Below are 26,760 nucleotides of genomic sequence, written 5' to 3' on the forward strand. Positions count from 1 at the left end.
ATTATATCTATAAATAGAATGAGATTATTATGAAATACATTTTAGGGTATTTATTGCATCATCAAATTGTAAGTAATCACACTAAGGAAACATTTTTTAAAAATGTTAACTTTCCAGTGTTCTGGATTTTAAATGAGTTTGAGGTGGGATTTGTTGTTTTGTTCAGGGACCACTAGGGGGAGAGTCATATTAGGTTTGGTAGTAATAAGGATATAGTTTTATGTATTCACTATCTAGGTTTTTTAATATATTTTTGTTATATATATATATATATATATATATATATATATATATATATATATATATATATATATTTGTTTTAACCTTTTGAATATATGAATAACATTTATATATTTGGATATCTATTCTTAATGTATTCTAATACACAATATGCTTTAAATTCTTGTGTTCAATTGGACTGATTTTGCTCCATTCACATGGCACTGATTATTCATGTATTTATTTGATTCATTGGATTATTTGAATGGGTTCGTCTATATATGTAATTGCTTAATTGTTTTAATGGATGTCTGATTAAGTCTGAGGTTCAGACGAAATGCGCTGTGTTTAGTTTGGCGTTTAACGTTTTTTCATCTTACATTGACTATGGTGTTTTGGGACATATCTGTGGCTGGCCGGTGTTTTGAACTCAACACAGTGCTTTTGTTGGTATTTGTAAAACATAACTTTATGATTAGCCTGTTTGCGGCAGTACAACTAGTGGGACAGTCCAGTCTGTGCTTTTATACAACCTCTTAATAGTCTGGCATGGATTACGGGACACCTTGTATTGCTCTAATGAGCTAGTTCAAGTTCCACAAAAAATGTTGTAGTGGAATATTTTCACATATAATGTCTGACAATGCAGTGAGTGTCACTTTGTTTCCATGCTGCTTTAATTGTGCATTTCCACCTCTTGTCGTCCCCCCCCCCTCACACACACACACACACTGCACTTGCGCGCTCTCACACTGTGCACACTCAGTATTGGACATTCTAATAGGATAGGTTATGTTTAACAGGGTTTGGGAGTAAAGGTATAATGGTAACACCATGCTGGTTATTCGTCTTGGTACATCTGCCATTGTTTAGTGAATTGTAGTAGACTGCAAAGCCATTTTATTCTGTAGAGTCTCCGAATATTAGTTTATTGCCCACATATATTTCTAACACACGTGTTGATTTCTGGTGGCTAATGCGGGTCTGTAGGCCCACTTACCTGAGTCCACACAATGCTAAGTGGTGTTCACCATCAATTTTAATCCTGCTTTTCTGTTTTTTCATTTCTATAACACTGCTAACTTCATTTTAGTTAACACGTGTGTGTTGTAATAACAGCAATTGCCAAAGTTAAAGATGTTTTGTGTGTGCACATGTATGTACATAGCATACACAGGTGGCAGAGTTAGCGTCACTAAGCTTTTGCCACTTACTATTTTTACCGTTTTTGATGTACTGCGTTCAGTCTTTACAAAAATGTGTATGTATGCGTGTGTAATATGTATTACTAATGTGTGTTAAGTGTGTATTATCTTTGTTAATCGAAAAATGCTTTCTCGAATGCAAAAAGCAGACTAAGTTTAAAGAAAACACCTGTATCTGCAAAAGTGTGTACATACATACATATATACATATATATATATATATATATATATATATATATATATATATATATATATATATATATATATATATATATATATATATATATATGTATATATATATATATATATATATATATATATATATATATATATATATAATGTATTCATATTCACAACTTCACAATCCCAAAGGCAAGAGGCAGCAAAGTAACATCCAAATAAGAAATTTAAGTAAAAAAATGATATCCAAGTTGAATAAAACTGATGCTTTAATAAAATAATAAAGGACGTTGGCGCTTTCACGGAAACTCAACCGCTTCTTCAGACGTAACTCTCTTAAAAAAAAAAAAAAAAAAAAAAAATACATCTTTTATACACAGTAATTAAATAATTACATCTCAATTACTACAATTTAATTGAAGAGAAAACCTCTAAATCTAAGTAGTTCATATACTTCATCAAACTACTTATTTTATTATACATTTTAAAACTAATTAATCCATTTATATTAAATACATTTATATTAAAATTTTATCTCAAAGCCCTGGCATTTAATATGGGCTTGAGTGAAACAACTTCATTTAGTCCTCACCCCCCATGTGCTGCCAGCCTAAATATCCATTTTAACTCTGCACATTCCGTGTCATTTGTAATGTTACCTATTCTTATTTATATGTTGTATATGCAATATTTGAAACACAAATACATGGTCTGCCCCCTTATTCAAAACATGCTTGGCTAATGCATTATAACTTATCTTGCCTATTTATACAGTAAACATGATCTCTAATACGTTCCCTCAGTGTACGGTTTGTTTTGCCCACATAAAAGCAAAAACAAACCTGACAGTGGGAAACTTATACTATATTCTTAGTATTGCATGAACCATTTAGCCTAAGTTCCCAAAGGCGTCCAGTATCTGGATGCCTAAAAAACCTAGACTCATCCACATAAATGCATTGGGCACAGGTACCACATTTCTTAGTGCTATAGATTCGTTCAGCATTATATACTACATTATTATATGTAGAAAAACTGCGATAGCATAACTGTTGCCCACTGCCAGGTTTGTTTTTGCTTATAGTTATGCATATATGTGTGTGTGTGTGTGTGTGTGTGTGTGTGTGTGTATATGTATACACACAACTTCTCCAAGCCGCCTGATGGGGATTGCAGTACAGTGTGGATAAAGATAGTACAATCCCAGACTTGGTATATGTAAGTAGTGGGGGGGGGTGCTTGCCCCCCCCCTGAAGAAAGTTTTTAGTGTGCGTTTTTATTTATATATATATATATATATATATATATATATATATATATATATATATATGCTTATATATATATATATATATATATATATATATATATATATAAGCTTGGTGCAGTTTATGTAAAGTGGGGTGATATGAACATGAGCTTGATACGTTTTAAGAATTGACATTGTAAACAGTAAGAACTGAAGAAGTAAGGCGTACTAACTTAACCCAAGTTCAAGTTGAGAGAGAGGGGGAATTGGTTTATGGCACTGTAGTTAAAATGAGATTTGATGGATGGCTGTGCTTTTTATTTTAGCACTTTCACAAACTGAGGTTCTAAAGTCTCTGCTTAATGGTTCTTGCACATGCATGCCTGCACCTCCCAACTCCACGTGTTTGACTGATTTTTGGCATACAGATGTCTTTGTTAATGTGCATGTTTTGTGACCCCCCCCCCCCCTTTTTATTATCTGTAGTTGCATCCCACAACTCTACCAGAAGTCGGAAAACTTCTGTACTAGACATTACCCATTTTATGCTAATTAAGTGCTCCACTTTTTGGCTAGATGTACCTACTTTAAAGAGCCTTTGTACCGTTTTTTAGTGTCTGCAGGTTGAGATTAGCGTGCAAATACACAAGTAAAGTTTTGGCTCTAACTGGTAAGGTAATATATGCCTGAAAATTACTCCATGGTATCATTTTTCCCTTTTAGGCACTGGATATATTACTAGCTAGAGTTGGGTTTAAGCAGTCTTAGTAGGGTACAGTTTCACCTAAGGGAAACTGGGTAAGTATTCTCTAGACTTGAGCTATTTTGGCAAATTATTTGGAGAGTAGTTTACCACAATGTGGCTGGTGTAAATGTTGACAGTTTCTCATCTTATAATTCAGTTTTACATTTGCTTTGTCATTGTACTTCAGGGTCTTGGCTTTCTAATTTGTGCCTGTGACAGGCAAGCTTAAATCTGTAGTTGTGTCTAGATGACTGAGGTTGATTTTGTGAAGTAGTTTTATTTTGCAGAAGTAAAAGTACTTGTGTGCGAAATGGTTTACTATTGAAATTTTGTAGTGCTGGTGCTTGTTCAAAAGGCACTTACCCAAGAGGCAGAATGCCAAACCGGACTACAATGAATACACAATACCAAATGTGCAGTGTAATTCAGTTGTGTGAGATCGGTATTGAGTGGAGATCACTGTAGTGAGGTACAGGGAATTTACCTATTTCCTCACTGTAGTGCAATCTCTTGAGTTTGGTACATGTTTCTAGGGTTTATAGGGGGTGCTGCCCTTATTCCCTTGTATTCTTCAAGGTATATCATTGAGGTCTGTAAGTTTATAAAGTGAGCTTGGTTGACGTGCCCCCTTGGAAAAAGTTTAACTTGAAAGAGTGGTCATTCATTTTTCTCCTGTATTTTTAAGTGTTAGTACTGACATTTTAGTAGGGGGCCCTCTAGCATATAGTTTTGTGGCGGTCCATAATTTCCCCACATTAAGAGCATATAAAGCGGAGTATAAGGTTGTTGTTACAGGTACGTAAACAGTATTCCCTGTCCACTGCATGCAACAGGCATTGGTTTAATGCTGACTTCTTTTTTTTTTTTTTTTTTTCCAGCCCACATCCATTTGTGTTCTCTCTCTGTATATGTATCGACAGCTCATTTCATCGACAAACATTCTAGGTGGGGGGCTGTGCCCCCCCAACTATATATAACTCCACAGTCGCACAACAGTGGGGAGGGGGGCAAATCCCAGGTTTTTGCCCTGAATACTTTTGTCAATGAAATGAGCCGTCGACCAAATGGGTTTCAAGTGAAATGGGCTGTCAACGAATAGAAGTAGACCTCTTTCTGTGTGTGTGTGTGTGTGTGTGTGTGTGTGTGAGCTGGATATATGTCCATTTTCAGTAGTTAACAGAGACATAAGAAGGGCACTAATTATTATAACATACAAGATATAGTCAGAGGAAGTTTAACAGTAACATAAGAAGATTAATTGGTTGTTTTTTACAAACAAATAAAGCAAAAAAAAGTAAACAATGTTGGTTGAAAAGTTCTGTAATGAATCTGGCTATATGGTTGTAGGTTGTAATAGTTTGTTGGTTCTCTCTTGTTAAGGAATCCTATATGTGTATATATGTGTGTGTGTGATTATATATATATATATATATATATATATATGTATGTGTGTGTATATATATATATATATATATATATATATATATATATATGTATATATATGTATGTATGTGTGTGTGTATATAGATATATAGATATATAGATATATAGATATATAGATATATAGATATGTGTATATATATATATATATATATATATATATATATATATATATATATATATATATATATATATATATAAATACTGCTGTTGTAAGCCCACTGCACATTATTTACAGTCTCTCTCTTGCTGTATGAAGCTTGTTTTGTTACGTTTTCATTAATGCCTTTTCCCCCTCCCTGTAGCTCTTGAAGCTGCTCGCATTTGTTGCAACAAGTACATGGTGAAGACTTGTGGCAAGGATGGGTTTCACATTAGAGTACGCCTGCATCCCTTCCACGTTATCCGGATTAACAAAATGTTATCCTGTGCCGGTGCTGATAGGTGAGTTTTTTTTTTAAGATTACTTTTTAAAGCAGTACTAAGGCTGTTGTGTAAATTTTGACTTTTTTGAGTTCTTAAGTGAGGCATGCATGTCTTGATTTTATTTTGAAAGTATTCTAGTCAGCTTAAGACTGTGACATAGGTATGCAGGTAACAGCAACATCAACACCATTTTTTGGTTTTAATTGCTTAGTTGAATGTAGAGGTCTGTATTCAAAATCTGTTCTTTTTTACCCTCTGCTTTATCATTTTTGAGCTGGAGAGAAACCTCTGACTATTGAATATTAATTTCTGACTATTTAATATTAATTTCTGAATTCCACAAAAAAAAAGGCCAATACTTCAACCATAGGCAAATGAATTTCAACGCCAGTCCATCCAGTTTAAAACGAAATAAAACCAACTTTAATCTTCCATTGAGCTCAGTTAAACAAGGTTAGCGCTTTCATGGTTGTATCACACCACTTAATCAGACCATAAATGCATTTAATTGTGGTCCCTTATAAATATACTCAGCAATTAAAAATACAATAATTGTATTTGTAAGCCATACATATCCTTACTAAAATTTCTGATGCGGTTTTAAACTGTTTAACATCTGTCTTAGAACGTTGTAAAAACAAATATAGATCACTTTATTACTCTCACAAAATAATTTTTTTTTAAAAAAGAGCTCTGTTCTTTAAAATGGGCTTCATTGGTATCCTTTCATTAAGGCCTTTGCCTCTGTCGGCCCTTAATCTAACTATCCATCTGGTTTCTGAGGTTTCCGTTTTATTTATCAAATCTCCCGCTCTTTCATTTGATAAAACCTGTTCCATAATTTGAAACTTAGTGTCTGCCCACATTCAACTACATGTTTTGCTAGGGCATTCGTCAGCGTGCCCTTCCTTATATGTAAAGTGCTCACGGATGCAAAATCTAAGTTCCCTGTTCGTTTTTCCCACATAGGATAAGCTGTGCATCTGGATGCACAAACTTTCTTCTGTTCAATAAATTGACATTTACCTTTTTTGATAATGTTGTGAAGGGGCAAGCTCTTAGAACATCAAGGTTGATAGAGCAGGAAAGTTTTGAAATGGAAATAAAAGGCTTTAAAAGACTAAATGACAGAGGCTATGAATCGGTTAAGGATGAATAATGAAAGTATTGCACATAGAAATGATATTGGCAAATCTTACTACTCGGAAATTAACAGGTAAACGTGACCAGTTCAATAAACAAGTAGTAAGGGTACCAACATATTATGCTAACAATAGTAATTTAGTTAACTGACAGTTAAGAAATATTGGTCAATATTGACCCAAGATCCAGAAATAAGGCCCTTTAAGACCCTTAATAGGTGAAACGCCAACATTTATGTTTAGAAACAAAAAAATCATTGAAGAGGATGCTTTGTTGCAAACATGAATCAATAGAAAATAAAGTAAATTTGACAGGTACATCACCATGTACCAAGTGTAATCGATGTCAATTTATTGAACAGAATAACAAATTTGTGCATCCAGATGCACAGTATACATATAAGCTAATTGTAACAGTAAGGTTTATTTAGCTGTCTGTCAAATATGCTTATCCTTCTATGTGGGGAAAAATGAACGGGGAACTTCCGTGAGCACTTACATATAGGGAAGGGTGTGCTGACGAATGCCCTAGCAAAACATGTAGTTGAATGTGGGCAGAATTTTTTTTAAGTTTCATATTATGGAACAGGTTTTATCAAATGAAAGAGGGGGGTGATTTGATAAATAAAATGGAAACCTCAGAAACCAGATGGATAACGGCTGGAGGCAAAGGCCTTAATGAAAGGATACCAATGAAGCCCATTATAAAGAACGGCTCTTATTTTAATTAAATTTATCTTGAGAGTAATAGTGAGAGAGAGTAAATAAAAAAATATATATATTTTTTTTTATATAACATGCTAAGATAGATGTTAAACATAGTTTAAAACTGCATCAGAAATTTTAGTAAGGATGTGTATGGCTTTAATTGCTGAGTATATTTATAAGGGACCACAATTCAAAGCATTTATGGTCTGAAGTGTGGTGTGATACAACCATGAAAGCGCTAACCTTGTTTAACTGAGCTCACTGGAAGATTAAAGTTTGTTTCATTTCGTTATACACTGGATGGACTGGCGTTGAAATTCATTTGCCTATGGTTGAAGTATTGGCCTTTTTTTTTTTTGTGGAATACTTATATTTGTTTTTTGGTCAAATATTTCATTTGCCCACCTAGCAGTGCTTTGTGTGTTTGGAACATTAATTTCTGAATTCCCATTGCATTTTCTGAATTCCCATTGCATTTTGACTGCAAATACCAAAGACTTGTTACTTTTTACAGCTAAAAGGAGCTGAGACATAGTTTGTCTCGTAATGGTGTGGTTAAGGTTGCGGTTAATTCCTTTGGGACTCGATAAAATCCTTTTAATGCAGCTTTTGTGTTCACTCTTTCAACAGGTTTTGCTTTGCTTTTTGGCAGTGCGACTGTATTAGCCTGTTGTCTGTGTAGGTAGATGTTAAGGAATTATCACAGTTTCAAACTTGCTGGTGAATTTACCTTTTTTTTTCCTTTGTGGTAAAATGTCCATATAGAGTACTGCCATTATTGAGCTGGAAAAAGTGTGCCTTAGCTCTATCATTTTATTTGAGGGAACAGAAGGCATTGCTATGGAAGTTTCAACATCAAATTTCAAAACCCATGAAGTGTTATCCAAATTTAATTGGACGTAATGCTTTGTTGTTGAGAGAGGATAATGATTTGGTTTAGAAAGCGAAATCTGACTTGTCTTTTGAGCATCTGGACTGATAATGTGGTGCTTGCAGTTAGAGAATGCTTTAAGCTGTTTTAGATGCTACATGATGATTAGACAGCATTAGTTGCGTGCATTGAATGTTCACCTTAATGAAGTCAGCCCAAAAGTGCTTCATTGAACAGTCCAGCACTGTACTGGGCATTGACATAAGTCATGATGGTGCATTCCACCAGGTATAAGTGAAGTGATCCGGGCAGGCAAGAGTGAGACTGCCAGATGTAGCTCGTCTGACCAGTATGATTACTCTCTACTAAATGGGTATTCCTAGATTACTAACGTGTAACGGGTGTTGAATCATGGGCTAGAGAGTTTTGAAAAAGTGTGCAGAAAAGAACTTGCAAGAAGTTTACAAGCATGGATAGTAAGTATTTTTTATGCCCTGCCCAACACACTTTTCCATCAGACCTCCTCTAGATGCCTATTTATTCCCCCGTGGTGGGAAATCCCACATACACTGGAGATCCACGGGAGGGGACATTGTACCAGGGGAGGAGTTCTTTCTCTGATTTCTGATTCATGCTTGAGAGTGCACAGTTTGTCTCCTTTTCTGTGAAACTCTTTCTAAAATGTTCAGTGGGAGAACACTGAGGTTTCTAGGTCCATTAGAAATACCATGACCTGTTGCAGAATTTCCAGAACCTTCTCTCATTCTTCCAGTGCTGTCAGCTTTGGAGAATTGTTTCCTTCCACTACCTGCAGTTTGACTGATAGTCAGCCTGGTGCCCTAAAAAAAAGGCAGATTGTATAAAGTTCCTCAATCCTTTAGGTTTTTATACTTCTAACTTGACGTAGCAGCAGAAAACTGATAACTTGGGGAGGGGGAGTGCATGTTTCTGCTACCTTGATTTTTTCAGAATTTTAAGTCAGACTTTTATATTCTGAATAATTGTGAAAGTATGAGGAATATTTTGTTGCAGTTTCTTGTGAGGGAAAATTAAGTGGCGTAATTTCTTCCATCACTTGTAGGTCACACCACACTGATTCTTGATTCTACTACCAGGGCTCTGGCCACTGGTACGTTTTTTTTTTTTTTTTGGCTGCATTCTCGGAACCTCCCAGATTTGGTAAATCAAGATTTTAATTCTTTTTGGATAGAAATTTTGGCCCCTTTATCTCCTCAAGACTTAATTTCTGCAGCAAACTGATGCAGAATTTTCAGCCCTCATAATCAGTCATCCAGTTTTGGAAAAACTAAAAATATTCTTAGCAAAGTGCTGGTAAACAAATGGTGAGGGGATTTCAAAAAGCTTACAGGCCCCCCCCCCCCAGAAAAGAGTGCCCAAACAAGTCGGAATAACTGTTTAGTGGATGTTGTCACTTTCCCCTTCAAGAAAGTCTGGATCTCAACTTGTCTTTCACAACATAGTCTCAGGCAAACAAGTACTGAAGATCATTCACCAAGGTTACAGTGAAAGGAAATTTCTCTTTTCCAGGGGTGATTCCTCATCCACTAGACCAGATGTTGATCTTTATTCCTCAGTTAAGTACCTTTTTTATAATCTCGTGTTGCCAGGAAACATGTCAAATCTGTATTCATCCAGACTTCAGGCATTTCTTTTTTCTGTCTTGATCACATTATCGATTCTCTGCCTTACCCTTGGGACTGCTCATCATGTGTAGCTCATTAAAGGCAACAAGGAACCAGTTTGAATATTTAGAAGACCTGGTTATTTTTGCAGAGTCTTGGACGTGTTGCCAGTTTCTCACTTGGCATCCCAGCTTTTGTAAGAGATCTCGCCAAATCGATTTTTCAGAAGTCTTGATTCCCAACGCACAGATGCGCACAGACGCGTGCACAGAGAGAGACTGTATTCCTGGCGTGTCTGTTGCACCTTGGTTCCGAGAACTCTTCCACAGGAAAAGACTTGTGTATGTCTAGGGTTTTCTGTTCAGACTTTCGTCACTGTGTGAGGGAGTACTGCCTAGATTTTGTCAAACCTAGTCTGGCAAGACTCCACATGAGAGCTACAGTGATGCCTGAAGTCTCTCTCTGGTCCCAGCACCAACACCGGTTATCTTTTCAGATCCCTGTTCATGTGGTACATCGGGGAGAAACAGGTCTTGCCCTCTTTGCATACTAGCCATGGTGGCTTGGCTATAGCTTCACAGCACAGTGCAACTGTACAGCCATCCTACATCCTGTCCGAACAAAGATGTAAGGCAGCCAAGCAGGGCAAAGACGGACCCTCAAATAATAGATGGGGGGGGGGTGTTTTTAACAACTTGACCTGTTGAGGCTTTCCTTAAGTAGACCTATTTTCCTCCTCTGAACAATCAGCTGACAAAATTCTGCATTAGGACTTTGCCTGATGGCCTGGAAGACATATATGAACGTTCTTGTCCAAGGAAAAAGGAATGTTCATGTGTGCCTTTTCTCCCTCTGTGATTTATCCAGTGGCCGCAGTGATGCAGCAGTTAGCATTTTCGCCTCACAGCAAGAGGTTCTCTGGTTCAATTCTCTGCTGGAGTGCATTTTGTGTGGAGTCTGCATGTATTCCCCGGGGTACAGTGATGTTAGAAATGCAGATAGGTGCGTGAATGGGTGTGCTTCTTTGAAGGTTGGGCATCAGGCTGGCACCTCAACACTGTAAAAAAAAATCCACTGCCAATCCTTAGCAGACTGGAGTTCCATTGTGGCGACCTCTAACTGGGAAAACCTGAAAGATGTAGTACTTTAAAGATTTGGAAGAAATCCCCCAGTGTCATTGTGGTGACTGTGTTGTGGCCCAGGCAACCATGTGTTGTGGCCCAGGCAACCACAAACTTCTTAGAGTGGGTCTACTGTTAAGAGTACATTCCAACCACATCAGCTTCAACTTTACTACATGGGTAATACGGTGTTAATTTCCTTTAGGCATCTGTTTACTGAAGATGTGCAGCAGATATTAATGGAGACAAGAAAGCCTGCTTCTAAATATAGTTTTCTAGTTGGTGCCGGCACCCATTCAGGGGCTAGTTTCTTCAGTTTTACAGCGAGAGTTGCTGTCTTGTGTCCTTTATTCCTCAACTCGCACGTCCTTCCCATGGATGATCCTGTTTCAAAAACATTTACATGTGAAAATGCATTGAAAGAGGTTTTGCATGTAAATCTTTTTTGTAAGAGGGTTTGCAAAAGAGGGCTCTAGGAAAACCTGAATTTTTAGTTTTAGCTTCTCAACGCTTGCTTCATTTGAACTCCTCTGATTTGACGTCCTTGCAAGGAAAACTACTGAATACACTGGCCTCTACAAGAAGAGTATCTGCATTGTAAGCTCTTGAGATTTGTCAACCTTACCTCATTTTCCATAGAAATGGGGGTTTCTTTTGAGAACTAATTGTTTTATGCTTAAAGTAGCATCTGAGTTTACTTTTAAGCCAAACTGTCCCGCTCCCCACTTTTTTTCCTGAACATAAAAATGCGAGATGCTATTCTCCATACAGGTTCATAGACAACTCTGGCATTGTCTTATGAAGGTAAGAAGGGAACGCTTCCATCGAAGTAGACTTATTTGATTTATTGACTGGCTACGGCTGTTGGCTCTTCTCACTACTACAAAACTATTCCAGGCTGGGTCAAGGCCCACTACAAAACTATTCCAGGCTGGGTCAAGGCCCACTGTACTGGGACCTTGGCTTCGTCTCTGGCTTTTTGGAAAAGGGGTGGATTGCAGAAGCTTGGTAACCTGTATAAACACTTGCAAAAGCACTTCAAGCTTTATTCCTTTTCTAAGGTCCAAGTCAGGCTATGCTAGTCTCATTCTTCAGGGACTCCTGGACCCTTCTGTGTACACCTTCCAATTGTAAGCTAGGGTAATCTATCCATATTGGTAGTCCTATTTGTTTTTTTTACCAGTAAGTCGACTGGGTAGAGCCCATTTTTTATATTGAAGTGAATTTCGGATAGTAATAAGGTGGGTATATATACAGTCAAGTATTTACTTCAGTTATAAATCTGTGCAGTTCCAGCTGTAAAATCCTGCAGAAGTAAATGGATTGATACTGCAGAAGGGAAACCTCTATTGTAAAATGCATTTATTGTGTAAAAAAATTTCCTTTCCATAAAGAAAGGCTTACAAGAAGTTCAAGATATGTAATGAAGTTAACGGACATTGATTCAAGTTTAATTTTATGTACGCTGTGATGGAAGTTAGTATTGGATAGGAGGATAGTAGTAATAGCATATGACAGAGATGGCATACGATTACTTTTTAGTCTACCTGTTCCAAATTGGTGTACCTAGATTTGTTAACTTGGGTATACAGGAAATGCATGAAGGGCATAGAGTGGATGAGGACATTTTAGAAAGAGCAAGATAAGTGTTTGGGGGGGCTTGAATGGAGATTGTATTCAAGTAGAGGGCAATAGGTTTGTGATGAGCAGTAAGAGGTTTGTTCTTGTATTGGAGGTTTCAACCTGGTGGTGAGCATGATCAAGATAGAGTAAGGTATTGTTTGAGCTGGATTTTCTGAGCACAGAGTTCCACAATGTATTATTTGCTTTAGTAGTACTTGGTAGAAATTTATCACCGGAATGGAGGTGGAGGTGGTCTGCAGTTTTCACTATGAAAGCTGTACAGTAAGGAATGGAGGTGGAGATGGTCTGCAGTTTTCACTATGGAAGCTGTACAGTAACTTGGTATGACAGTATATTTTCAGATGGTCTGTGCTGCTGTAGTCTTCCACCCCCCACCCCCTATGCTCTCTTGGGGCTTAACCACCCTCTGGCATGAATGTTTGGACTATCTTGATCCTCAAGCTTGTGTTTTTCTTTTTAATTGGCTTAGCTTTAGCTAATGGTTTGACCACATGGAAGCTGACTGCTTCCCTGACCAGGAATAACCCTATATATTGAAGGCTACTGCAGTAATTATCATTTTCAGCAAGTATTGTTGTCCAGTTTATTTGCACAACTGTACAAGTTGTGGGAGAATAGGTCATCCTTTGCTTTTTTGCATGTCTGTGTTGTTTTGCAAGTTCTAAAATTTGTGCTTAAGGAAGGCTAAATAGCTGAAACTAGCTGTCTTCACTGAAGCTTCACATATAAACCTACCTAATAGTGTCAATCTGGTGGGATCTCATTTGATTTAAGAGCAAATGCAAAATTCCTGCCAATTTTGCTGGCACAAAATTGGAAGGGTAATGTGCAGTATCCTGAAAGTCTTGCTGGCCTCAGTGCACTGCAGTTATGCAGTCTTCCGAATTTCAGCTGGTACCCAGGGTGAGGCACCCATTAAATTCTTTGCTACAGATAATTTATATATTTCTTGAGGCTAACTCTAAAGCACTTTGCCTTTTCTAAAGCACAAGGCCTTTCCTGGAAATCAGTGGAATTGAACTTTCTATGTAATGCTTGGGTTTCAGTGTCCTTTGGCTACAGAACAGAAGCTTGCTTGACTGCCTTATGTTGGGAGCTTCCACTGGTGGGTTTCTAAAAGCATTTGACGAACGTGTTGCATATTCACTGTATCGCTTAGCAAAATGCCCACGCTTTACAAGTAAGGGATTAAAACATCTCCCCAAGGCTACCCCGTTTCTGAAATAAACTTCCCATAAACATCAGAGCACCTCGCTGACCCTTTTGAAGTGCAACCTTGTTGAGTGGATGGGAAACAAATTTGTTGCAAGAGTTCCACCTGTGTTCCTCATTGACAAGAGCTGGCTGAGATATTCTTTTTGGGGGATAAACTCTTGGCTAGGCTTGGAAGTGCCCCAGGGCCATTAGCCTGGTAATCTGTGATGCACAGTAACCATTGTGGTTAAAATTAATATATGCAGTAAAGTTAAGTTGCTCTTTACTTCACTCTACCGCACATACCTCATCCTAGGTGTTCTGAGATTACCTTAAAAGAATGCCTAACAAGAATGCCTAACAAGTAATTGAAGATGTTAACTACCTAACCTACTAACTGGTATAACTCCAGCATAGTGCATTTATTTAGATGCTCAGATGTATACCGACTTGGACAGGTGAAAATCTTTTAATGTCTGGGGTCCCTTAATGTGGTACGAGGGGTTTAATATTTGTGCTGTTGCGTAGCATCTGCTCTGCCTCTGTTTTTAAGAAGTGTGTGTATGCACACACTTCATAAATTGCATATGGGTTTTAGTGGACATCTAGTTCTGTGCTAGAATTTGGGACAGTTAAATGATGCAGGCAGTATCACCTTAGAGGGGACTGCTTGGAGGAAGACTAAATTCAAAGATGAGCTTAATGCACACCACTTGGCAGTCTGCACTTCACGTAAGCTGGAAAGTGGTTTATTTTGCATTTTCTACTATAGAAATGCTCAGTTTTTGAAAGTGGATGTTAAAATTTTTATAGTATAAAAAGTTCAACTTGTTCAGATGGAAGGCTCATTTTCCACTTGGAGTCAGTTTTTGTGGATTTGTGCTGGGAGAGTTGTGGAGCTGCCAATGTTGTACTCTTATCATGCACTATTCCATAAACGTAGCTCTTACAAGCAAAGACGCTAGTTTAAAAAGTATGTGATGAATCAAATTAAATACCTTAAGGTTAGTGTTCAGATTGCTGCTTATCACTTGTCCCATCTCTCACCAAAAGGATAAGACATTTACATTTTCTAGCCCCCTTGTGGAGCATTTGGGAAAATGTTTAGGCAAGAACTGATCAGCCTATTGCCTTGTTCCCATCAAGGACGTTACCCATATAGGTAAGCAGACTCTCTCTCCAGATGATTGTTGGCTAGTAATGTTTGATATTTGGCTTATTCAGGTCCTGTAAATCTGCCTGGTACCCACTTCATGGTTTTCCACACTGGTTATCTGGTTGTGCAAGCTGTAGCAAGGATTGAGGGTTTAAGCTGCCTATTCAGGATGGAATACTTTAGTCAAGAGTCTGAAATTCTCTATTTTTTACTATGATAGATGGATGGACTAACTATTGGAAAGAAGCAGCAACATTTTACAATACTGGTCCAGCTTGAGTGTGTTTGACTGCCATAGTATCACCAGAATTGAAAGTTGTAAAAGTAGTTGCCTGTCCTCTTTTTTTATAACAAGACTCTGGTTCTTGGGGATGTGTGAATTCTGTTGCATGGAGTAGTCCAGACTGACCTACGAAACACTGTGCTTTTGGCAGACTTGGGCCCTTATGAAATGAGTACTGTAAAGTGCATCTGTTTTGCCACCCATACATTTCATGTAGTAGCCTTTATCACTTGTTTCCTGTGAGGGTGGAGTTGACAGCATTTGTTAGAATAGTGTTATGTCGATGCTTTTAACATCACTGCTTTACAGCCCTTTATTTTCTAGTTTGGCTTCTGACTCTGGCTCACTCTTTTGAAGAGTCTGTTCGTAATGTGTTGTGGATTCTTGGTATGTTTTTAGGTTCCTTCCACATCCTGAAGACATGCTGATAGCTGCCTCAGCACATGTTGTAGTTGACCTTTTGGGGATGTATGTTTTCTGTGTCAGTTGCACCTCTGCTCCTGACTTGACACCTTCTTCTGTGCTTGGAATACTTCATTGTCCCTCTGCTCTGATAGGATAAGAATTTTTACAGTGGTTTGGTAGGTGCAACCTTGTCACTTGTACAAGTATGCATTTTTATTAAGTAGCATGTAAAGTGTAAATCTTGGGAAAAGATTTTCAGCTTCCATTACAGCTGTTCAGCCTTAACTTTACTTCAGATTTCAAACTGAGTTGTGTTTTTTTTTTTTTTTTTTTCCGTCTCTCTTAGACTTCAGACCGGAATGCGTGGTGCTTTTGGAAAGCCGCAGGGTACTGTTGCCCGTGTACACATTGGACAGGTGATCATGTCTGTGCGCACGAAAGTGCAGAATAAGGAACATGTGATTGAAGCTCTCCGTAGAGCCAAATTCAAATTCCCTGGCCGTCAGAAGGTGAGTTTAATGATGTTAGAATGATGCAATGTGTTCTAGTAGCACATTTCCTGCTGTCTGCTTATGGTAATCTTTTCTTCACTAAGTGTAGGTTCTTTTGTAGATTTTATTCTGTACTGATCACTGATGCAAAGGTGTCATTTCTTGACTTTTTGAGCTTGGGCAGTGTGAAATCTTCACAGAAGAAAACTCTTTGGGGGGTTCCTGTATAGCCCACTCAACAAATGGTAAACTAAGAAAAGTTTATAGATTTTTATACCTATGCTATTAAAAGTGCAGTATTTGCAGTCTCTTAAGCCGACCGACTGTTGTACTTCATCAGTAGTTGGTATGCACTGACTGCATAAATTAATATTCTTAGGTTGTGTATGTGCTTAGTTATGTACTGAGTACGCCAAGGGACCTTTGAAACAGGACTTGTAAATAGATTTACAGTGTAGTGCGAGGACAGCTGCTGCCTGATTAGTGTGGGGTACACTGCCACTGTCTTCTGCACATGCATTTGTATTGTATGGAAGAAGTCAAAATTCTCCATCTGGGAGACATTTGAGCTGCTACATGCAGCACACTGTTAGGACAGAGGTCAGGTATGCTTAAGTTGTCTGAATGGTGCTTTCATTTTTATATGCATAAAAAGGCACTCAAAAGCATTTTTTGCTTTGGCATGAGCATTTTGGCAGGTGGACCCTTTTCAGCCATGACCCATCTAACAAGAAAAATGTGCACTGTAATTTACATAAAATATTGTATGTTAGTAAAAGGAAACCTTTCATTGTATTCTCCCTTTATCTAGAGTTATCCTACAGTACTTTAAGGTACAGGCATGTCTGACATGCTTACATAAGTTTGTAACCTTTTAACTTTTCTGTATTGTTGTAAAAACCTTTTGGATTACTTTTTCCTTTCTACATCCCGGTTACAGTAACTTGGACTAGATGAAATTGTGTGCTGTAGTGTTTTTCTCCAAGTTGTAAGGGGGCTTTTATTTGGTTGTATCTGAAATTTTCAAAAGTGGTGTCTGTTTTTCTTGAGGCAGTTTGAATGCCAGGATCTTGTATTGGGACGTTGAAAAGTAGAAGATAGTATGGTGGTTGCATGTGGGGTGGGTGGGGGTGGGGTATGCAGAAACTTGTTTCACAATTGCAGATGGTGAGCGTGTGCATGTCTGGGTGTAGGTTTAGAGTAAGGGAAAGGGTAGGAGTTAAACTTGGTGTTGAGTATGGTGGTTCTTTATACAGTAGGAAAAGGATTTTTTGTAAGGCAGTGTCAGGTTGGAGTTGCAGTGCCATGTATCTTGTGGATTACTATATGAAGGATCAGCAGAACCGCAGTGGAAGATGACTTTTGACTCTGATACATTGGAACATGTGCATTTGTGAATTCAAGAGGATTTCTACCAGGAAAGTACCGGAGTAGATACCTTGTTAGCAGGTCTGTAGTGTCAAGATGTGTGTCCTGATGCCATCCTTTGAAGACTTAAAACTTTTCTAAAAGATTCACAGTAAAACCCAGTGGAATGTGGAAGCAAGCCAGCAACTACAGACAGCTAGTTTGTCCTCCAAGATAAAACCATGCACTAGCAAGTACATAAAACTAAGTTTGATCTCCTGTCCTCCGAATGAAATCTGTTGCAACTGCTACCATTTTTAAGATACTAATTTATCATGTGATCTTGGTCATGCAATGTAAAACTGGCATGGTTAAAGAAACAAGTGAACTTGAGTGTTCCCCACCATCCATTCCCAAAATGTTCAGGCACTTTGTCCATCATAAAAATCATATCGTAAAGCATTATTTTCATCATCCTTGGAAATGCTATATAAATGTTCATATATCTAAGTTTTCTTTGTCTTGCCAACGTAAATTTTTTTTTTTTTTTTTTTTTATATACAACTGTCAGGCAAATGTGTGCTAGTCTTGTCTTGCAGTTGTCTGATTTTGTAGAAATATCTCTGGCAGGTTAGGCTGAACTCTATATGCTATCCAGGCTTAAGTGATAGCCCTTGGCTCTGTTTCTAAAACCCAAGAGCAGCTAAACTGTAGCAACTGTGCAGTTTTTCATGGTTGCTTTTTTAAACCCGTATAGAGGTAGGCATAATGGTTAAGGTGTTTACCTTACAGACACACAAGGTGCAGAGTTTCTCACATGGTGTAATTGGCTAGACTTAAACAAGGGCAGATAACCTAGTACTAATCTATGAACATGTGGAAGTAGGTTTTACTCAGTTTCTCGCCCTTTCTTGAAGAATGATTCAAATCATGTGATGCAAGTCAGTCACATGGTAACTTAATGGCTGTCCTGTATTTTTGATCAAAAGCAATTGAAGCTTTGTAAAAACTTAGTTTTTTTACAGTATTACTTGCTAGTGCATTATTTCAACTTGCTCAGGATTAGTTGTGGTGGCATGGATTTTATTACTCTAAATTTTTAATTTCTTCAGCCTGTTTATAAAGCTTGGTCTTCAGGTCTGTGTGGACAGTCTGCACATCATAATGTGGGTAGATTTCCTTCTCTTGCGATATTTAGACTAGCAATACACGTGTCAGATTTTTGAATATTATGATGTCACACATGTACTTTCCTGCTGTTCTCCTGGAACATTTTCCGTCAGTTAATTTTCAAGTAACTGAGCTTGGTCAGACCAGTTTGTGTTCCAGGATGAGTGTGGTCACATTCAAACTGTTGTATTATCCAGAGCTGCTGTTCCCCAAGTTCTTCGGAATCCAGTCTATCCTTCAGTTTAAAGAAGAGCTGATCCTGAGTCTTGAGTATAGTACTTGTAATGGCTTTGCTTGCTCCCTTGAGCTTTTGGCTCTTGCTGTAGAGCATTGAGTGACCTGCTCCAAAGCAGTGCATGCTCTCATTTCCCATGTCTAGGAGGCTGTGTCCAGTCAGAGATCCCACAGTTCTCTCTACAAAACACTATGCCCATCATTTTGGGTTTTCATTTCTGAACCCTTAACAGGGTGGGGGGGGGGGTGGGAGTCATTTTGGTATTGGATAAAGATGGCAGTCTAGTAGTCACACTTCACTTACATGGGATATTGACCCTATCCTGTTCAGCTGGTTAGCAGAATTTAGTGGGAAGGTGCCTAGGTCTTGGGGTCCTTTTTCTTCTAACTGTGCATGTTACAAAGAACCATACTCTACAAAGTATATATTATGTAATATATGAAACTGACAGTTGCAGGTTCTGTAAAACAGAAGTGGAAAATTATGGCATCACACCCAGCAAACAAGATGTACATTATGCTTTTCAGTATACAGACCCTCTGCCATTTAGGTGCAAGACTGATGCATTGACGCTTGTGCAGATATCACTATTGAAGTGGCTGAGAAGCTTTGGAAGCATAAGCCACAAAGCATTGTAGAAAACAATGTTTTTATGTTACACTGGGATTGCCCATTACCAACAGATTAGAAAATAGCTGCAAGAAAACCAGATGTAGTCCATGAAAAGGCCAGTTTGAAACCTGCAGTGATTAAAGTTTCTTGCATGTCGAGAGAGACCTCCCGAGTGATTAGTCTCTCTTGTGTAGAAAGCGAGTTCTAAAATATTGGTATTTTGCAAGCAGAAACGAGAGCAATGTGGAAGAAAGATACTGAGAGACTTCAAATAAGTAGTAGAAGTAATTGGTCTCGGAGAATTTACACATGTTTAGACTGTCTACCAGTACATTTAATTCTGTGTGTATGAAATGCAGGAGTCAATTGTGGGCACATTGCAGGTGTTGTGAAGATCACTTTCAGCTAGTAAAGATTGAAACTATACTTTAATCATTGCCCTGACTTAGTGGAGTCCATTTCCATGATGGTATTAGAAACCCAAAAGAGTTGGAGAAATTAAACCGTGACAAGTACTACTAAAGGTTTGTAGTGGAGGAATCAAATTCATTAGCTTCTCCTTTCCCTTTGCTACCGTAGATGAGTTTTTACAAAATGTCTGGCACTAGTTGTACCTCACTGAAGTACCAAGAGGCATCCACATGTCCCCATGTGGGTGACCAAGCACAAAACCAGGAGAATAAAAATGGCACTGGAGTACAATTTGGACTATAATGGGCTAGGCATCCACTTTAAAGAACATAAGCCGTAGAGTTCATTATAACACCAGCACTGCGAAGGCTTGCCTACTATAAGAAAAGATTTGCCATCTGTCCTGTCTCTCTAAGGTCATAATTCAAAAGATCAGTGGTAGCAGCCAAAGAATTCCTGAGCTGTCCAGGCAACATGGCATACACCAACTTCTAAAGCCACTACCGGGCTGCATATGAGCAAATTTCAGTGGCATCTAAAGAATACTGATGACATCCAGTCACACTCCATGGAGAATACCATCCCAGTCTTGTGCCGTACCCCTTTTTTTAAGGAGTATGTAGGATGGTGCCTAAAAGCCAAAAGGAGGGAACATGCCTGTTGGACGACTACCCAAAACTAAACCATAAACACTCCTGACATGACACAGGGGAACATATGTCGGGCAATGTCTTCCCTTCTGCACAACATATTTCTTTTGCATGTCAAGTAGTGTTTTGTAGTCCTTCAAATGGGAGCTAGATACTTGGTTAAGTAAACCAGTTTCAGCTCTGGCTGAACTGTCCTGTCCCTCCTTCAAAATGGGTGGTAAAGCCTAAAGGTTAGTACTGGCAAAATAAGTAGGCACTTGAGACCAGTTGCCTTTTGTGTCCTTCGATGTGTGATCCTGTGAGTTCAAAGTGTGTGGCACCTGAAGTCTTGGGAAAACCAACCTGAACATAAACATAGAGGATGATTGGCAGTCCTTCAAATTTTCAAGACCACATGTAAGTAACTGTATATCACAACCGATTACATGGGCACCTGAAGACTGATCCAGAGGCCTAAACCAGTTTGGGTAGTGTGTACTGCTTACTGCCACCTCCCTTGATGGATGTTATGCTTGGTTTCCCTCCTATAAATGTGATTTTTCGCAGTAGTGAAGTTGGAGGAGAGGTCAGAAATTTTATCCTAATTAACCTCTTTTGGCCCAGAAGGTTATCCTAATTGATGCTTTTTGGCCCAAACAGCACTGGTTCTTCTATTTGCTTTAGAGATGGTAAGGGCAAAGTCCTATATTGTTGCCTCAGAGTGTGAACTTTTAATGCAGTGCAGTTAGTACCTTGTACAACCTGTGTTTTGCACACACTGATTAGCATGTGGATTTCTATGCATTACAGATTGTCTACTCTTTGAGGAAGTGTCTAGTCAGAAAAACTGCCCTTGGTACCTTTTGAACCAACCAGCTACTTCAGCACAGTGCAGTTAGCATCTGACTTTGGTGTACCAGCCATGGCAGTGATCTGAAGGAAAGGTCTAACCATGTGTACTGAGCTACCTCTCCCTTTCAGAAGGGGATTGGTATCCAGGACATTTTAGAAGCTACCAAATGTACTTTGTTCATACCTTGTCAAGACATTACAAGCTGAGTGAGACATCAAGGGCAGAATATGAATTTGCCAGCCATTCTATAGGGTGTCCTCCAGTCCTCATTTGAGCAGTAAGCCAACCATCCCAGTTGAAAAAATCCAGCTTTAGGAATCTTCCATGCAAGTCAACTGCAGCAGTGACTTAATGAAGAATGTAATACAGTTGTGTAGTACAAGCTACTTGGCTCAATCCCCTGTACTGCATAGGTACAGTGAGAAGTGGGTGATTGAATACCCCTTCTGTGTTTCACACTTTTCTTCCTTACTCATTGTCTGAGGAGAGCCTGAGTTACCATTGTCACTGTTATTCCTTGAGCAGAGCCTGAGTTACCATTGTCACTGTTATTCCTTGAGCAGTTTTAAAGGAACAGTCCAGAGATTGTTTTGATTAGAGTCTGTTAATATTTTCAGTCTTGTTTTCTGAGCTTGTCCCAGCTTTGGTCGTTGGGGTTGGAGGTAAAATGCTGCTTAATTACTGCCTTGCAGGAAAGGATATGGGCAATGCAAAGTTAAAACTTTAATCAGCTTTCTGTTAATTTCATATATTTGCTGATTTCTGAATTTTCAAACAGTAGTAGAAGCTTTTTTTTTTATCTCCAAATACTAGCAAAGTGTAATGGCTTTCTGACCTGCTATAAAAGTGACACATGCGTTTAATTTAAACAATTAAGTCAAGCTTGCTGTCACAATGGGATCTGTACAGTGTGACAACCACAGCTAACTGAGCTTGCTTTACTACGGAGTAAGGGGAATATGTCAATAGACTGCAAAGATTTAGTACGAGTTCCCTAAACTGCTGTCATTTAGCGTGACTGTGAGCAATATAGTCATGCAGTTCATTCGGAATAAGTAGAGGAAATAGAGCTGCACAGTTGAGAAGCAATCTGACAAGCTCATAAAAAGTAAGCAGTCTTGCCTAACGACCCCCATCACAGACTCTCACAAAAATGTAATAACCTCATCTCCCAATTAACGGGGACTGAAAGTTGACAGGAACTGAATATTGTTAATTGTGTTCACCAGAGGGAATGAAAAGCGGCCTGCATAAAGTAAGTTGAAACCAGGACTAGGTGGTAAATGGATGGTGACAACTTGGAGGTCAACTTGGAGGTATCGAGAAAAATTTCTTTCGGTCAGAATTTGACTTGTATTGTCCCCTTACGTAGTAGCAGCATCAGCATCATACTCTGATGTAGATGTGACTGTTGTCATGGGGGAGAAAAAGAAAGTGGTGTGGCCAGACAACACCTTTTATACAAGGTACATGAAGATGTTTGAGCTAACGTGACTTGCTCAGCCCTGGAAAGCAGATCAGATTTTGGACTGTCGGCAGCAGTTTTCCAATCCTATGACAGCAAAAGTGACCACAGTTTATGTAGTTGAGGGCTAGGCTAATGGCTTGTAGTGACTAAGCCTCGACTGGAAACCAGGAGATGGGGTTCACTGTGTCCTAGGCCCTGGAGGAACCATAGGGGGAAGGAGTAGGAGTGAGTTTGTTGCCCATTCATCTCTTTTTGAGGTGAGTGGGGCACATGAATGCACACAAGGTGGTTGATCTCCCCTAGTGGAAACCAGAGAGACTCGCTTGTGCTGCAGAGGGAGAGGCAGGGTTGTTTGAAGGGCACACCTTGTAAAAGTGTCTTTCATAAACACATTACACTTGTTCCCTATGCCTTGCTAGGGTGGCGTTTAGGGCCGAGGACAAAACTGATGTATAGAACTACCTCTGTCTGCCTTGATGACATCCTCTCTTGGCTGTTACTCGGTGAGGGAACAAATGTGTTTTAAGAGGATTTGATGGTCTCTGCAGCAGGGGTGAGAATTGCCAAAAAGTTTTGGTATGTTTTCTAAGCAATTGTTTGACTCGAGAGGAAGGTATTCAGCTTTTAGTGCATTGGTGTGCAGTAATTTTTGTGCAGTTTGAGCTGCTTACATGGTGGGTAGGCTGCATAGCCTTTCTCAGATTTGGTTCATGTGTGCTTGTTTTGACTGGATATGTTTTTTCACTTATACATCATTACAGTTAATGACGTTGGCTGTACATGCTGTAAATTTGGACCAGGTGTAGAATTTTAAGAGGTGAAATTGGTTGTGGGACTCCTGAGAATGATCCTTTTTAAAGGGGTTTATATAGTCTTTAATGTCTGCATGAACAACTGTCTGGATCTTGGTAAATGAGATTGTGTGCCTCCATAAGACTGTACATATTGAATGACTCTGCATCTGTTTGGGGGGGCTAGGACCGCCAAGCTTTCTTGAACTTGCAAAAGAAGTGTGAACAGTTTGGGATTTTAATATGATTAATGCAAGTCATTGTGGTAGTACTCTCAACTGGTAGGAATGCCCCCCCCCCCCCAAATCCATCTTTTAAACATGGTTTGTCATTTTGTGGAAGGTGAGCATCTTGTCAGAATTCTACTGTATAGCTTTTTGTATGTCTAGAAGAATGCAGTGTTTTAATGGTGCTTGTTTTTTTTTTTTTTTTCTCTTTCTAGATTCACATTTCCAAGAAGTGGGGATTTACAAAGTTCAACTCTGTTGACTTTGAAGAGATGATTAATGAAAAGCGCTTGATTCCTGATGGCTGTGGAGTTAAATACATCCCTGATCGAGGCCCCTTGAACAAATGGCGTGCCGTGCACGCTTAGTGGTCTCTGTGCAAGTAGTTTGAGAAATAAATTGCACCATCCATAGTTTTCGTTTTTTTGTAATTTCTTTTAAAACTGGAGCAATGGCATTCTTACTTTGTCAATTGCAGTGTGAAAGTTCAATTGTGCAGCCAGCTGCAGATGTTCATTGTACAGATCGTTGCTGCAGGAAACTTCTAAAATGAATGTGGGAAAGTTGTAGGCAGATGTCAGTCTGTCCAGCCAGGTCTGAGATTCTACTCCTAGGATTATGAGGGTACCTCCTGTTTAGACAGTTTGCAGCCAGTCCAGTGTCTACATGTTGCATTTTATATTTTTGTGATCAGAAATAAGCACTACTGTTGCTTTCAGTTATCTGGGTTGGCATTAGCAGCAGCTTGTTATGCTATTCTTGTAATGATTTTTGCAATTTTTTGTCTGTCCTTGGCGGACACTCTCACAAGATGCTCCTGCAGGATGCAGACACCCCCACCCCCAAGCAGGGTTTTTACCATCCTCTGTCTTGGAGAGAATCCTGATGAAGTAAATATGCTTTTCAGAAATGGTTTTACTGAGATGAGACGCTAGTCTTAGTGCTTTTTGTATAGAATGATTGGTTCTGGCCTTTGTAATGATGATACTAGTCCGTTTGGTGGGAGAGCTCTCTGAAGATCCTTTGTAGATGAAATGAAAACTTGCTTTACGACAGAGTACATCAGATAACCCCCTTTGTCTTGTATAGCAGATGGCAGCTTGCGAGTCTCAAAAGTTCTACTTACACTGCAGTACATATTTCCTTGCAGACATAATGGTTCAAGTAACAGGTTGCATATGAAAAATTGTTTTTTTACTTCTGGGACCTGTAGATGCAGTCCTTGCAGCCACAGTAGCCTATCTTTGTGTGCAGTTATCTGGGATAGTCTTCGATAGCATTGCAAGATCTCAAGGAATGTTGGGCTTTACTTTCTAGTCTTTCTGATGGGAAGGAGCAACATTTGATGCATCATTTATGCTGGGAGAGTCCACTTTAAGCATTTTTGTCAAGTCGTGGACTGAGGGAAGCGAATACAAAAACATGACAGATGGTAACGATAGTGTGTTGTGCAAGTTTCCATGCCGGACTGAAGCAAGGGACCTTTTACGTAGGCAGTACCATGGTGACTTAGCACATTAGCTAATGGGAAGGAACCCTGGTATCCCCCCTGCATACATGGACAATGATGACTTAAGACCTGGTTGCCAGATGCAGTTGTGGCATCTTGGACTAGAGTCCAGCCTGTTACTTTTGGATATTGAGTGGGTGGACTCCTAGCCATACAGAAGTGGATATTGCATCCACCAACCTTTTTGGGCATCCTAAAGAAATGTGGTTACTGGACAGTAGACTTTTTTGCATCACATGAGAATCTCTATTTCTGACTTGTTCCAGAGCACTGCCCACTAGGGCTGAAGCAACTTTTTGTGCCATGATTCATTGGTACCAAGGATGTGTGTACCAGTCTTTAAATTCCTGTCCTAAAAGCACTGCTGAAAGGTACTGCAGTGGGAAATTTATGCCAGACCTTGTGTTCACCAGAAGATACTTGGCTGATATCTCGCAGCACTTTCCCATCGGCTGTTGTGCCTTCTCTCGAAGTCAGAATGCTGGTTTAACAACTTTTAGTGTGAAAATAAAGGAATTGGACCCACTTAAGTTACAAATGTCTGGTCTTGCAGTACTTAGCCATGCATTTTTAATGGCTTATCCGACAGTAGTTTGTGCCTGCATACCACTCTATCCCCATTTCCACTAGTGTGTGAAATTTCTGAAGTGGACCTGCTGTCTGTGACCTTCTTGGTACCTTTGCTGTCTGGTGCTGTTCTGCCTGGGGGTAAAGTCTTTTGTTTCAACATCACCTTTTTAGCTGGATGAGATTTTTTCAACTCTGGTGGCTGCTGCTACTCTAGCCATACTGGTTCTGTCGGACAACCAGTTAGCTGCCCAACATATAACCTGTGGATTTATGTTCAGATGTACAAGTCAATGGAATAGTGCTGAGGGACTGTGTACTGCTGTGAACTGCTTCAGTTAGAGGCAGCACTTTCCTTTGACAAAGCCAGGTTGATTAGGTTAAAGGGACTCTGAACTTATTTCATACACCAGGAATTGGAATGCAGTCTCGCTAGTGAGCCTAATAGGTATGTGTAGTTACCAGTGTCTGTGGTTAGGCCACCGTAATGTAACTGCATTACGGTGGCTGTTTTCCAGGTTTTAGGAGTGTAACCTGTGAAGAAACTTTGATTAGAGGTTTAAGTAGTGGCTTGTATATACCAAATTTGGTATTGATGATAGGCCAACAGTGGTATGTTGTCTTGATGAGCTTCGCTTCTCTCGAAGGTTTGAGGACTTGTTCCATAGTGATTTTAAAAGGGGTGACTTGGGACTCTGAAATATGTGGATAAAGAAAATTTTGCCAGCTTAGGATATTGGCTATGTCCTTTGGGGTTGGGATAAAGTTGGTTTTCTGGACTAGTTCTGAAGATTGTACGATGATTTAACTTACTGGTATAG

General features: G+C 39.0%; 1 protein-coding gene and 1 non-coding gene across 3 annotated transcripts in view; both read left to right on the forward strand.

The window, feature by feature from the left end:
* The window catches only part of RPL10 (ribosomal protein L10), a 46,462-nt gene extending 22,187 nt beyond the window's left edge, over positions 1 to 24,275 (forward strand). For both annotated transcript variants that reach the window (XM_044080341.1, XM_044080340.1), the window contains exons 5-7: positions 5,341 to 5,479; positions 15,975 to 16,137; positions 24,078 to 24,275. In XM_044080341.1, the coding sequence (XP_043936276.1) occupies positions 5,341 to 5,479; positions 15,975 to 16,137; positions 24,078 to 24,230 (455 nt within the window). In that variant the 3' untranslated portion in view covers positions 24,231 to 24,275. The remainder of the gene's footprint in view (positions 1 to 5,340; positions 5,480 to 15,974; positions 16,138 to 24,077) is intronic.
* LOC122809904 lies at positions 16,420 to 16,553 on the forward strand. Its single transcript, XR_006366014.1, has one exon. It is a non-coding gene; the product is annotated as a small nucleolar RNA SNORA70 (small nucleolar RNA).
* Positions 24,276 to 26,760: the final 2,485 nt, after the last annotated feature.

Source organism: Protopterus annectens, chromosome 8.part0 (assembly GCF_019279795.1).
Source record: "Protopterus annectens isolate FY-2018-M chromosome 8.part0, PAN1.0, whole genome shotgun sequence".
Lineage (NCBI taxonomy): Eukaryota > Metazoa > Chordata > Ceratodontiformes > Protopteridae > Protopterus > Protopterus annectens.